Source organism: Gadus macrocephalus, chromosome 17 (assembly GCF_031168955.1).
Source record: "Gadus macrocephalus chromosome 17, ASM3116895v1".
NCBI classification, from domain to species: Eukaryota; Metazoa; Chordata; class Actinopteri; order Gadiformes; family Gadidae; genus Gadus; species Gadus macrocephalus.
Window position 1 is genome coordinate 7,129,550 of NC_082398.1, and position 13,975 is coordinate 7,143,524.

At 46.8% G+C, this 13,975-nt stretch overlaps 2 protein-coding genes across 10 annotated transcripts in view; both read right to left on the bottom strand.

Moving 5' to 3' along the window:
- Window positions 1-13,975, bottom strand: part of LOC132475485 (uncharacterized) — a 207,291-nt gene that overhangs the window by 152,737 nt on the left and 40,579 nt on the right. The gene's annotated exons all lie outside the window — the stretch shown is intronic.
- Window positions 1-13,975, bottom strand: part of clcn3 (chloride channel 3) — a 33,042-nt gene that overhangs the window by 5,241 nt on the left and 13,826 nt on the right. For 6 of the 8 annotated variants that reach the window (XM_060035691.1, XM_060035689.1, XM_060035695.1 and 3 more), the window contains 11 exons: window positions 13,756-13,855; window positions 13,156-13,343; window positions 7,313-7,435; window positions 6,551-6,757; window positions 6,023-6,103; window positions 4,813-5,065; window positions 4,076-4,368; window positions 3,435-3,621; window positions 1,964-2,362; window positions 1,498-1,714; window positions 200-275 (listed from right to left, as the gene is read on the bottom strand). In XM_060035691.1, coding sequence (XP_059891674.1) covers window positions 200-275; window positions 1,498-1,714; window positions 1,964-2,362; window positions 3,435-3,621; window positions 4,076-4,368; window positions 4,813-5,065; window positions 6,023-6,103; window positions 6,551-6,757; window positions 7,313-7,435; window positions 13,156-13,343; window positions 13,756-13,855 — 2,124 coding nt within the window. The remainder of the gene's footprint in view (window positions 1-199; window positions 276-1,497; window positions 1,715-1,963; window positions 2,363-3,434; window positions 3,622-4,075; window positions 4,369-4,812; window positions 5,066-6,022; window positions 6,104-6,550; window positions 6,758-7,312; window positions 7,436-13,155; window positions 13,344-13,755; window positions 13,856-13,975) is intronic. The other 2 variants (XM_060035693.1, XM_060035696.1) reach the window with 1 other exon arrangement.

Below are 13,975 nucleotides of genomic sequence, written 5' to 3' on the forward strand. Positions count from 1 at the left end.
TAAAAAATAAATCCACACCAAAGTAAACCATCCCAAGGCACACGCAGAGGCCCGAGCCAGCAGAGAAAGGTTTGGAATGGGAACTGTCAAGACAGTCGGACCACACAGTTTCATGCATGCCTCCTAGGAGGCGGAGCCTAAGAGACTAGTGTGAAGAGCAGAAGGAGGAGTCATGGGGGAAGGGGGCGTGGCTAATCACCGGGAGCTCCGCTCTCTGCTCGAGCTCCTCCAGATGCTCTAAAATATTCTTCTTGGTGATGATGCCCAACAATATCCTGCAACACACAGCCGTTACTCGGCAACAGCACGCCACAACAACAACCACAGAGAGGAGAGAGAGGAGACACAAGAGACAGCAGCAGCACAAATCATATGTAAACAGACATAACTTAAAACACGCCACAAATTAAGAACAAAACATAACATATATGAATATCAGTGTTAATAAACATGGCCACTAAAAGGGAAATCATAAATCTGTTACTGTATTACGGACCGTCAGACCTGAAATAACCGGTCCGAGCATTCTGTGGAAGGTGATCTTAAACGGTTTATATCTTTAGAAGATGTGCATTTATACTGCATTTATACATATCATGACAACCATGAGATCAATTATTGTATTTATGGTGACGATATGCGGTAGACATAATGTGAAAACAGCTTATTCTATTTGATATGGAGCTCAAACACTATTTAAAATGGGAATACATAATATTACAAATGAATCCAAAATAATAATAAAATAATAGAACAAAATGAACGAACTGCTGCCATCCTCAATCTCTGCCACAGCGTGTCAGACGAACTACCAGTTTGTTCTGCTGTGCAATACCACCATCTCACCACCAGGTGTCTGTGGCTAAAACGTGTCCGCCAGTTCCAGAGTGGCTCAACAACATAAAGACACTGAAAAACCCTTGACAGCTCCGGTCACATCCACGGGCACCCAATTGTACGTTTAAATATTATATTGCGTCATCCCGCATCCGGGGTGAGTATTTTCTCTCACAGAGCTCCCTTTGACCGTGTATGCCTTAACGGGATTAGTGCGTGAGGGGGAGTCCAGCGGTTAGGCCAGGGGTGTGGGCAGCAAGGCAGCAGGATGTGTATGTGGTTGGTACTCAGGCATGTTAGTAAAACGAAGCGGATGAGGGAATAAAGGAAGGAGATTGGGACGGTTTTATCAATTTGATTTGCATACATTTTGTTATTTTGTATTTATTATTTTAGTTGATACGCCCTTGGTTGGAGCGCAAACATTTCAACCCCCTTTCTCCTTCTTTGCAGGGCTATAACCACGGCACCTTCATCAGCCCAGCTGGGTGACACCACCACAGAGTCGATCTCAGTACCGTAGTAAAAACTCACCCAAAGACATGGCGACCGCACCGTTACACTCAGAACGGCACACTCAACCGAATCAAAACAAAACCCCCAACCTCAACTCCCGGGCACCTCCTGATCAGAGCACTCGATCGGCCCGGCCCGACTCACCCGTTGTGGGTGACCAGGCACTGGCGCAGGCCCAGCTTGCGGAAGATGTCCACCACGATCTCCATGGGCGTGTGGTCGGTGACGGTGAAGGGGCTCATGTCCAGGATGGAGCGCAGCTTCAGGGGCCGCGGGCTGTCGGCGGGCAGCGTGGGGGCGTGCTGCGTGAAGTAGACCCTGGAGGCCAGCACGATGCCCTCCTGCTTACGCCGCGCGTTCTCTGGGGGACGGGGGGGGGGGGACGGGGGGAGGGTTTGGAAACGTTTGAACAGAATAATCATGTGATGGACAGCTCCAATTAAAGCTGCTTAGCGGGGTAAGGCATCCGTTGTATGAAGGAGAGCGAGAACAACAGTAAAGGATGGAGAGAGAGATAGGAAGAGGTGGATAGAGGGAGTCCTCCGTGATGCAATATCGTCACCATGTTTAACCTTTAAACACCGTGCGCGCAAGAGGGTGGCGTCCTCACCGATGGCGATGGTGATGTCGCGGCGCAGCGCGAACCCCACCAGCCGCTGCGACTCCTTGGACACGATGACGGGGAAGCCGTTGTAGCTGGTCTCGCTGATGACCGCCTGCAGCTCCTCCACGCTCAGGTCGTCCTGGGTCAGCACGGCCAGCGGCGGGTCGCTGCGCCGCGGCCGCATGACCTCGCGGGCCAGCGTGGTGTGCGTGAACTCCTCCTTGGCGTCCAGGAAGGGGTAGCCGTTGAGCCGGATGTGCGACTCGTAGATGCCGGCGCGCCCGAAGGCGTCGCCCACCCACTTGCTGGTCATGACGGCCGCCATCAGGGGCACGATGTACTCCAGGCCGCCCGTCAGCTCGAACACGATGACCACCAGGGAGACCGTCATGCGCGTCACGCCGCCTGCAGGGACGGGGGGAAAGGGGTTGAGGGTGCAGTGGGGATCACACAACCAGGGTGGGGGGGACGGGGGGGGGGCACATTTGAGGGATCAGTCAGTCTAATCGTATGCACTTGGCAGACGTATTGGAGAGTAATGGCAGAACTACAAAAACAACTGCGATAATAGAGGGTTTACCCACTCAACAAACCAACATGGCCCGCTAGGTCTACCCATTGGTTATAAGTTAATTGTGGCGTTAACATGGAGACCAGCAAAAACTGTGGCGAAAACATATAACCATTTGAGGTAGCTCACGGTTCAACCCGGGCAGAAAACAATAAAGGTGCAGAACAGCACAGACCAGGCTGCAACAGACCCCAGAGTCAGTTCAGCTTCACTCGCTCTCTCAAAACCAGGTTTAGTTAAAGTCAACCGACGTCTACACCGCCAGTCACTCTGAACAGCAGGCGCTAAACAATAAACATCCTCTCGTAAGAAATGTGAGGTACAAATATGTACCCTGGAGGTTAAATAACAGCAATATGCCACTTAAAGGCGTTGGTGTCCTCCCTGTTCTTCAACATTCATCGCCGGGGCACGTAAGGCGTGTGTGTTCTGTAAACAGACGTTCAGGTTGCCTTGGCAAATTTGCTTGTACGTACTTGTACGTAGGGTTGCTGGATTATGGGAAATATCACTATCACGATTATTTTGGTCAATGTTGAAGTCACGGTAATTTAAACTATTATTTTTGAGTTTGAAAGCATGATCATTTATTCAGCATTTCTCTCCGAAAAAAAAGGTTGTAACTGAGAACACAAAAATGTATCGAGCTGTTCTATTTCTATTAAACATTGAATGAATGAAACAAATATACAAAAACTCCAGATTAAAAGGATAAAAAAAAAGTTGATTATATTAGTTTGGAAATCGTTTGACGCAAAAATAAAAATGTCGATCAAAACTCGATTAATCACACAGCCCTACTTGTACGGGTGTTGTTTTGCTCGTCCAGGTCAATTAAAATCAATTTAGTAAAATAAATCGATATTATATATAATCAAATAAATCCCAGCGGTGTTGTGGACTCACCGAGGCAGGCGGCCGCCCCAACCATGGCGTACAGGCCGGGCGTGATGCAGTCGGCGCCCACCTCGCACCACTCCTTGAAGATGAACCAGTCGTGGTGGTAGTAGGCCAGCTGCTCCATGGCGATGCCCACGATGCGGCCCGCGATGGCACCGATGGCCATGCTGGGGATGAACAGGCCGGAGGGGACCTGTGGGGGGCGCCAGAGATCAGCTTCAGGCGGAGTGTTTTAATAAGAAGAATAGAATGGTAGAGCAGGTGCAACACCTCCACCACCTCCACCACCACCACCACTCTAAGTGGTTCAGGAGGAAAGAGGAAAAGGCCCTTTTCAATCCAGCTGCCTCTGAAATGTGGTTGATTGCGCCACAGAATGCCCCGTTGAGATTAGCTTGAAGTGTGAAGTGTGCAACAGGCCTTCAAAAGGTTCCTCGACAAACATGATTCAGCGAACCAAACAACAACTCTCCTTTCAGCTCAAAAGGTCTTGAAGCTCTTGAAGACCATAACACACTGCATCGCTCCATCGTTAAAGCATGCTAAAACATTTTCCAAAGCCACACCTAAAGAAGCCTGCGGATAATACATGAGGGTTATATGTTCCGGCCCCCTCACCACTCACCAACGCGTGGTGGCCCGCTCACCTTGAGTCCAAACGTGAAGATGGTGATGACGACCTTGAAGATGAGCGCCAGGCAGAGCTGCCACATGGCGGCGTAGACCCCGGGAGCGGCAGGCCGGTTGGGGGTCTCGTTGAAGGCCTTGCTGCCGTTCATCTGGCTGCGGTACTGGCAGAGCTGCGAGGACTCCAGCGGGCCGCAGTCCGTGAACAGCTCCTTGATGAGCATGCTGGTGTTCTGCCGCGTGTACGGGTTGGGGAAGGCCACCACGGCCGTGATGGCCGTCACCAGGATCACCTCCAGCACTGGGTACTTGCCTGGGGGGGGGGGGAGGAACCAGAGGGTCAGTGGACGGGGAGCTGCTCCACCGGCATGGTGGTGGAACAGGGGGACTAGGCTGACAGGGCCCAGACTTATGAGGAGCAGGCTAATGAGGACCAGGCTAAAGAGGACTAGTCTTAGGAGGACCAAGCAAACAGGGACTTGTCTTAAGGGGACCAAGCGAACAGGGACTTGTCTTAAGGGGACCATGCTAACATGGACCAGATTAAGAGCGATCACGCCAAGAGGGTCCAGGCTTACGGGCTCCATTTGATTGAAGTGAAAAGGTGTTTACAACCTTTATCTCCAGGCTATCCATGTTCCACATAACATTGTTTCAGGTCCCTTCATTTTAAATACGTTTTCTCTATACATGGATGTCTAAACAGCTGTTGACGACCTATTCTACGACCCATTTCAAAGCTCTTCGGGCCACTGACCGAAGCGGGTGGACTTGCGTCGCCGGCACCAGGCGATGTTGGCCCGTATGAAGAAGGCCCCCCAGAGGCCCCCGAACACGCCCAGCAGGATGAAGGGCAGCAGCTCGAACAGGTACCAGGGCGTGTGGTACTCCACGTAGAACAGCACCAGGCGGCTGTTCCCGAAGGGGTTGATGGAGCGCAGCACGAACGCCGCCACCAGGGCCGCGAAGAACGAGCGCCACAGCGTCTTCAGGGGGAAGTAGTAGCTCACCTGCAGAAGAGGAGGAGCCTGTTAGACCCAAGGAACCGCCTCCAGGCTACAGTGGGACCTGTGTCGGAGATAACCCCGGCTCACAGGTCAGACCTATTAGGTTTTATACTTTATTATTAAATAAAGATAACATCTAGTGTATAGGTAAAGAAATGTATACCTCTTAAAGCTATACTGTACGATGTGAGAGAGCTAGCATGATTTGAAATTAGCTTCTCTTCGGAGTTCCGTTTAACTCCTCCCCCACCCTTCAGGACTCCCTGCCCCCACCCCTCGACACAGAGCCGTGCACGAGCGCTGCTGCTGCTTACGGCTTACTTCAACGGCAACCATTGGGTCACTTTTCAGGCCATTCAACTCCCTCAGCTGTCGCCATCGCTGAAAAGCTAATCCAATATTTATTCTCGTTTTTCCTCGAGCAGTCTCCAACTTCTTTTTTGTTGCTGCCTTTTCAGTTTCTGTCTTTCTTTTTCTTGCCTTTTTAAAAGGATGAACCGGGGCAAGTAACGGTGGCAGTGGTAACTTCAGTTGTTTCTCTTCCATCGTGTTAACGTTGTAGGCTCACTAGGTCTAGTCCACTGTCATGAACTACTATGACAACAACGCTTTCTTTGCCCTCCGTGAACGCGCTCAGGCCGGCTCAGGCTCGTACACAGAGGGGAGAGAACGCGCAGGCTTGTGATTGGTTCTTTAGATTCGGGCACAGTGTCTCCGATTGGTAAGCATTTTAACAGGTTTATAGCAGATACAGAATTCGTTTTTTTTTCGCTTCTTTTTCATTGCCCATAAGTTATTTATTGCCGTCAGGATGTAAAAACCAATTTCAACAACATATTAAAAAGTGCATATTACTGGATCCCGTACAATATGCCTTTAATTGAATCATTAGTCAGTTATGATAACTAGTGATAAGGAGTAAAGTGACAGTGGATCCTTTGAATGTGTTCTGAGACGCACCTCCTCCAGGCTGAAGAGCACCCCCCCTATGGGTGCCCCGAACGCCACCGACACCCCCGCTGCAGAGGCCGCCGACAGGACCTGAGTACACAAAACAAACGCACCTCAGACCCCCACTCAACATGAAGAGACGCTGCTGCCCCCACGACTACAGATAGAGATCGAAGATGTACCAGTGTATCCAAGGCACGGCCTCACTACAAAACTAACAGGGCTTATATTGCTTGTGAGGACCGCTCTACACACCTTAATATGACGCATGTGAACAATCTGCCTACAATATGCTTGTTTAAACAACACCTCCATTAACAAAATTCTCTCCCTCCCTCTCCCTCTCCCTCTCCCTCCCTCTACCTGTATCCCTCGCTCTCTCTCTCTCTCCATCTGGTCAGGCCATCTCTGTGCGCGTCTTTTCTCTCTCTCCCCCCTAGCTCTACCTTTATCCCTCCTCTCCCCCTTTCGCTCTACCTGTACCCCTCTACCCCCCCCCCCCCCCCCCCCCCCTCTCGGTCAGTACGTCTCTCTCACCTCCCTCTTCTTGGCCTCGTTCTTGCTGTACTTGGGGAAGAGGTAGGAGAAGATGTTGCCACAGCAGCAGGCCACGTGCACCAGGGGCCCCTCCTTGCCCAGGCTGAGGCCCGAGGCCACGGCCAGCACCAGAGTGATGGTCTTGATCAGCAGGGTCCACTTCCCCAGGTAGCCCCGGATGATGAACCCGCTTAGGATGGTCTTGATCTGGGGAGGGGAGCAGGGTGGTAAGGGGATGGAGGAACAATGCAGGCGTTTGAGATTAGGTCAATATATTAACATCATTTACTTTTTATTGAATAATGTGGCCTGCGAAGCCCTTTGGGACCAAGTGTGATTAAGCTCTGTCTACTTCAAGCCAAATCAGCACACTTCAAGCTAAAAGAGCACACTTCAAGCTTAACCAGCATACTTCAAGCTAAACCAGCATACTTCAACCTAAACTTCAAACTAAACCAGCATACTTCAAGCTAAACCAGCATACTTCAAGCTAAACTTCAAACTAAACCAGCATACTTCAGGCTAAAGCCAGCATACTTCACGCTAAACTTCAGGCTAAAGCAGCATGCATACCACGCAATCAACAACATATCTGACGCAGCAGGAAGGAAAAGGGCCTTTCCGGCTTCGTCTGAGCTTTAAGTTTGAATGAGAGTAGTGGTAGTAGTAGTGGTGGTGATGATGGTGGTGGTGGTGGTGGTGATGGTGGGGGTGGTGGTGGTGGTGGTGGTGGTGGTGGTGGTGGTGGTGGGGTTGGCTTACCTCTGGGATCCCTGAGCCGCAGGCGTACGGGGCGAAGACCTTGACCAGAAGGACGGCCAGGAAAGCGAAGGACAGCGCCCAGTAGATGTACATGAAGTAGTTCATGATGTACGAGCCTGGGCCCTGGGGAGGGAGGGACAAGGTCAAGATGGATGCCGTCACTGGCTGCATTTTCACAGGCTCCGATAGGTGCCTCCTTCACCTAGCGGCCTTCTCAGTTCTACATGCTAGCGTTTAGAACCAAGATTGTCTCTAGGTGCATTCCTCTGCATTACCTCATCGACGATGACCTCCAGCCTCATCTCTCCCATAGCCATCTCTCCAGCCCCAATGACTCCTCCCTTTGCGATTTTCCAGCCGAATATAAGAGACTGGAATATGTTGGCAGCAAACTTATATCTGTGTCATTGATAGCATCGCCATGTCATGGCGACAGGCTGATAACACCCAAGAGGATGGCGCCCCAGCCCCCCCCCTGTACTGATAGTAGTCCTGAGTATTACTGAGACAAAAAAGGGTTCAGCCGTAGACACAGTATAAAGGAAGTTTCACATAATCTGCTGAACCCAAGGTTGCCTACGTCAAAGCAGGGCAACCTTCGCATTCATGCTGTAACCACTAAGAGAGTAAACCAAGGGAAACTTAGACATGGCTGGGACAAATTAAAACATGGCTGGAACAAATTAACAGTGCAACCGTTCTGATAGAGACAGCTCCTCCCAACTATAACTTTTTTGATGCATGTAGATCTGGAAAAAGAGGTGGAGGGGTTGCTGCTATATTTAAAAATGCATTTCAGGGGAAACAGATGTTATTTGGTGATTTTCCATCGTTCTAATACCTTAGTGCTGTATTGAAATGCTCCCCCAGAGTTCTCCTATTAATTATTTACAGGCCACCCACATATTCTGCAAATTTTTTCGATGACTTCACAGAATTATTGTCTAGCATCTCCACAGAATTTGACTGTCTAGTTATAACTGGTGACTTCAATTTTCATACTGATGATTTGAATGACAAGTGTGCAAAAAACTTTTTGCCATTTTGGACACATTTGAACTGTCTCAACATGTGAAAGAGGCTACTCATTGTAAGGGGCACACTCTAGACCTGGTTATCACAATGGGCCTCAATGTTTCTGATCTCTCTGTGACTGATCCTTCCTTTTCTGACCACTTTTGTGTTTTCTTTAACATATCTTTTATTCCCGACATACAGACAAAATCAAACACTGTCAAAAAACGGTATATCAATGAAGATTCTAATGTACTTTTTAAAAAGGCCATCTCCTTGCTACCACCTCTAAACCCATGTTCTGCTGATGATCTTGTAGAAAACTTTAATTTGAACATTTTGAAAGTCATAGATGTCATTGCACCTTATAAGGTTAAAACGATTTCTGGAAAGCAAAAGGCACCCTGGAGAAAAGCTGCTTCTGTAACAGCACAGAAAAAGGAATGCAGGAAGGTTGAACGCATCTGGCGTAAAACAAAACTTCATATTCACCATGATATCTATAAAGAGAGCCTCCGTGCCTACAATTTAGACTTAAAAAAATGCTAGAGAAACATTTTTCTCCAATATCATTAAAACCAACACTAATAATGCAAAAACCCTATTTGCAACTGTTGACAGACTGACCAACCCCCAACAGAAATTCCACCTGATCTCCATTCCACGCAGAAATGCAATGAGTTTGCAGCTTTTTATATTGATAAAATTGAAGGTATCAGACGCGCCATCAATATCTCCACTTCAAACTAAAATGTTGGACTACCACCCTGTTCAGGCAAAAATTACGTGGCAAGGATGGCATGCTTTAATGTTATAGACTCTCAAAATCTTGTGGAAACTGTGACACAACTAAAGCCATCCACCTGTTGCCTTGATACTATACCTACCAACCTCTTTAGGAATGTTTTCGACTGCCTAGCAGTAGACATATTGCAGATAGTTAACAACTCTCTCCAGTCAGGCAATTTCCCAAAAGCTTTGAAAACTGCAGTTATTAAACCCCTATTAAAAAAGCGGAGCCTAGATGCCTCTATTATTAACAACTACAGACCAATATCAAATCTACCCTTTATAAGTAAAATCATTGAGAAAGTTGTCCTCCAGCAACTAAATCACTTCCTGGCATCAACTGGTTGCTATGACACCTTCCAATCAGGATTTCGACCCCTGCACAGCACTGAGACAGCCCTTATTAAAGTTGTAAACGACATCCGTCTTAACACAGACTCTGGCAAAACCTCAATACTAATGCTACTTGACCTCAGTGCTGCATTCGACACTGTAGACCATACATTACTTCTGGAAAGGTTAGAAAACTGGGTGGGGCTTTCAGGCACTGTCTTAAGTTGGTTCAGGTCCTACCTACAAAATAGGAACTACTTTGTTTCCATTGGCGACTTTGTATCAGAATCAACCAACGTGACATGTGGAGTCCCACAAGGTTCGATCTTAGGACCCTCTTTATTCAACATCTACATGCTCCCACTAGGGCAAATCATGCAAAATAACAATATTGACCATCATTGCTATGCTGATGACACGCAAATCTATGTATCGCTATCACCAAATGACTATCGGCCAATAGATCTGCTGTGCCAGTGCATTGAGCAAGTGAAGGAATGGATGTGCCGAAATTTCCTTCAACTAAATGAGGACAAAAAAGAGATAATTGTATTTGGTTCTAAAACGGAAAGGCTTAAAGTAATCCAACACCTTCACTCTCTGTCCCTGAAAACCTAAATCAAAGCCAGAAATCTAGGGGTTATCATGGATTCAGATTTACATTTTGACAGTCACATCAAATCAGTTACAAAATCGGCATATTATCACCTTAAAAATGTAGCAAGACTTAGAGGGCTCATGTCCACCGAAGACTTACAAAAACTTGTACATGCCTTTATCACTAGTAAGCTTGATTACTGCAATGGTCTCCTTACAGGTCTCCCAAAACAAACTCTGAGGAAGCTTCAGCTTGTTCAGAATGCTGCTGCTAGAGTTCTAACAAAGACCAAATTTTTTTATCATATTGCACCAATTCTGAAATCGTTACATTGGCTTCCTGTAGGTCAGAGAACTGATTTTAAAATCATGTTGCTTACCTATAAATCCCTACATGGTTTAGGCCCAAAATATTTAACTGATATGCTTCCACTACATCAGCCTTTTAGACCACTAAGAAGCTCTGAGACCAATCTGTTAATTATCCCCAGAGTAAACACAAAACATGGGAAAGCAGGATTTAGTTACTACGCAACAAATAGCTGGAATAAACTGGAGGATTTAAGACTTGCCCCAACTCTGAGCACCTTTAAAACAAGACTGAAGACTTTTATGTTTGCTATAGCTTTCTGCTAAATCTTAAATACATTGCACTTTCTAAAAAGCTTTTTTAACTTTGCCTTTATTTTCTATTTTAATACTAAAATGCCTTTTTAACTTTCTATTTTTTTGCATATGTTTTTCTTTTACTTACCTATTATTTTATTTTATTGTATGACAATGTTTATATGTGAAGCACTTTGAGTCTGCCTTGTGTATGAAAAGTGCTATATAAATAAAGTTGCCTCGCCTTGCCTTGCCTAGGTGAAGGTGGCCCATAGAGATGCCAATGACAAAAATATCATTAAAGGAGCATTTCACTGGTGGAGGCATGAATATGTATTGAAATTGGGTCCTATATGTAGTCGAATAATAAAATAAATTTCTAATTTGGTGCCGTCTTGACCGAGAAAAGGCAGAAAGTGACTTTTTGGCGCTTGTGGATTGAAGACAACAACTCCCACCATGCTCCACCATGCACAGCTTCGCTGGCCACTCCCGCTGATCTAGATCTCCGCCTATCGGACACCTCGCTGTTCCATCTTCCAAGCTGATACCGCAAGACTGCTTGAAAATCATTTCACACAACATTTCTAGTGAAGAGTATTAGCTGCGAATAGTCGAATAGTCTGAGTCACGTAGAAAATTGAATAATGAATGTGGCTATCGTTATTTATTACACGGCTCTTTTCAATGCTGTTGAACACTCGGCTCACTTGCATGGGCCTTCACAACTTCCGGTGGTGATTTTTTTTTTGATAATTCGTCGTAGGGCTGGGCGATATATCGAATATATGCGATGTATCGCGAGATGTTCTCCAGGGGATGTATAAAATGCCCCTGTCGCGAACATCGAATACAAATTGGCACGTAATGTTTATTTTTGCCGCCGCCGGCATACTCGCATGAAACGCGACGGGGCGACAAAATCCCATATAAAGTGAACGTAGACGCGTATTGGGCGAATACTTCGCGAGAGAAAACCGGCACCAAGTTTTGATTTGTCGCGCCACACTTTCGCTGTGCAGAGGCGAGCGCGTTCACGAGGATTTGTGGCGCGACAAAGTTGAAATGTATTTTAATTTCTCGTGATGACAGCCAATCAGCGTTCAACAGCGTGGTCACTGAGTGACATATGTAACGTAAACAGCCAATCAGCGTTCAACCGTCAAACTCAGTGCAGTCCGGGGTGAACTGCAGCATGGAGGAGAAAGTGATTGTTGCCGTTTGCGACTCCCGGAGCTCTATATATAATAGTATATAATATAATATAATTGTATAATATCACGGCCAAAAGCTCGCGTCCGACGTCTCTCCCTCTTCCACAAAAGGTAAAGACATGCAATGGCACAAACACACTCACTCCCCCCGCCCGTTGCGAGTCCGCGAGATTCTCATGGACGCGCGTGTGTGACGTAGTCTGGACGGCGCGCTGCTGTAGGTGTGTGTACCTCCGACCGGTGAGTGAGAACAGCGAGAGAGAAAAAAGGATGGAAACTGAGGATTTGGTTTTGAAAAAGAATAGCATTGGATCCGTCGTCTGGCAGTGTATATATAATAATTATTATTAACAGTTAATAAATAATTAACGGTTTGAATAAATGCTGTGTTGGTAAATCTAACTTGCTGTGATTTTCCTTTTCTTATGTGCAAGTTCTAAATTGTTCCAATACAAAGCACTAATGAGTTTAAACAATATGTTGTTTCATGTAATCTACATGCAGACTTATATTTCAGGAATACTAGATTTATTACTGACGTAACATTATGCCAGACATGGTTGAATCGAGCATTTATGATGTGCTCTAGAGGAGATTCAAAATATATCGAGATATATATCGTGTATCGAGATATAGTAAAAATATATCGAGATATTCATTTTGGCCCATATCGCCCAGCCCTAATTCGTCGTTGCTAAACATATAATGACCGCTGTCAAGGAAAGTGGATTTTTTTTTTCTTTCTGTCGTATCACTCCGCAAGTAGTCAGGTAACTTTTCAAGCCCAGCGTCCTTGGTTGCTATGTGACGCCAATGTCGTAAAAAGACACACAGTGTGAAGTTATTTTTTTGGCCATAGTTTCCATATGCTAAAGATGTGTCTAGTTCACCGTCATGCAGGCTGTGTTCAGTAAAATAAATAGCGATCTGTTTTCGGCGCATGTAGGCCTATCTGCCTAAGCCCACGTTGAATTGACTGTTTGATTTCATCCAAATCATAAAAGCCTCTTTCTGTGTCATTGTGTGTGCGTGTATACGAGGTGCATGTGTACGTGCGTGCGTGCGTGCATGAGGGGTTCTTGATTGACCGATTTTCGAATACTTCTCAGCAAATATTGAATAGTATTTTTGCCAGAAATGCACATCCCTAGTTTGCACATACTCTCTTCCAGGATTCCCCAATGGTGCAACATATGCATGTGTGTGTGTTTTTATGAACCTGTCTTTGTGTGCGCACACCTGATGTGTGCAAATGTATGTGTATGTGTGTGCGTGCATGGGTGTGCTTACTTCCGCCTGCCCCAGTATAAGCTCCGCCCAGCTTTTCCACTGCGGACACTTGTCCCTCTCGGCGAAGGTGGTCTCGTTGGACGTCCAGCAGCACTGCTCGTGGTTGAACCACATGGCGCTGAGGCACACGCCCTCCTTCAGGTCGTTTAGCCAATCGGCCGCGATGTCAATGAGACCGGCTAGAGCACCTGATTGGACGAGGTGGGGTTAAAGACTGAGTCAACCAATGAGAGCTCCCATGGGTTTCCTGCCTTATCTCACCTACCAGGGAAGTGTAATTGAAATGTCGCCAGTAAACATCTGAGAACTCACTGGATTGGTCGAAAAAGCAACGTCATGGGATTACGTCGCTGCCGCACATCGTGGTCTGAGGTAATGTTTACAAGGGACACGTGCATGTGTGTTTGCATGTGTGTGCACGTGTGTGGTTGTGCTTGGGAGGAATTAACCCTTGAGGCTCTTGTAAAAGATAGACGTGAATGAGTTACTAAAGAGCAACTGAATTTGCATAAGGGTGAAACAGGTGAAAGCATCACAGTGTTAATGTGTGTGTGTGTTAATGTGTGTGTGTGTGTATATGTGTACATGAAGGAGTCTCACCTGAGGCCAGGCCGGTCAGAGTCACCACCAGCCAGCCGGACCAGGCATCGTACACGCTCTTGGAAAACTCCCATGAAGACTCCTTCTTCTTGCTGTTGATCTGGGAAACACAGACACTTGAACTTCATCTGGAATTGTTATTTTCCGTTCAAACTATTCTTCGTCAACTAAACACCCAAAAGGATAGTGCACTGTTTTGGCACCTAAGACCTGGTTGTGT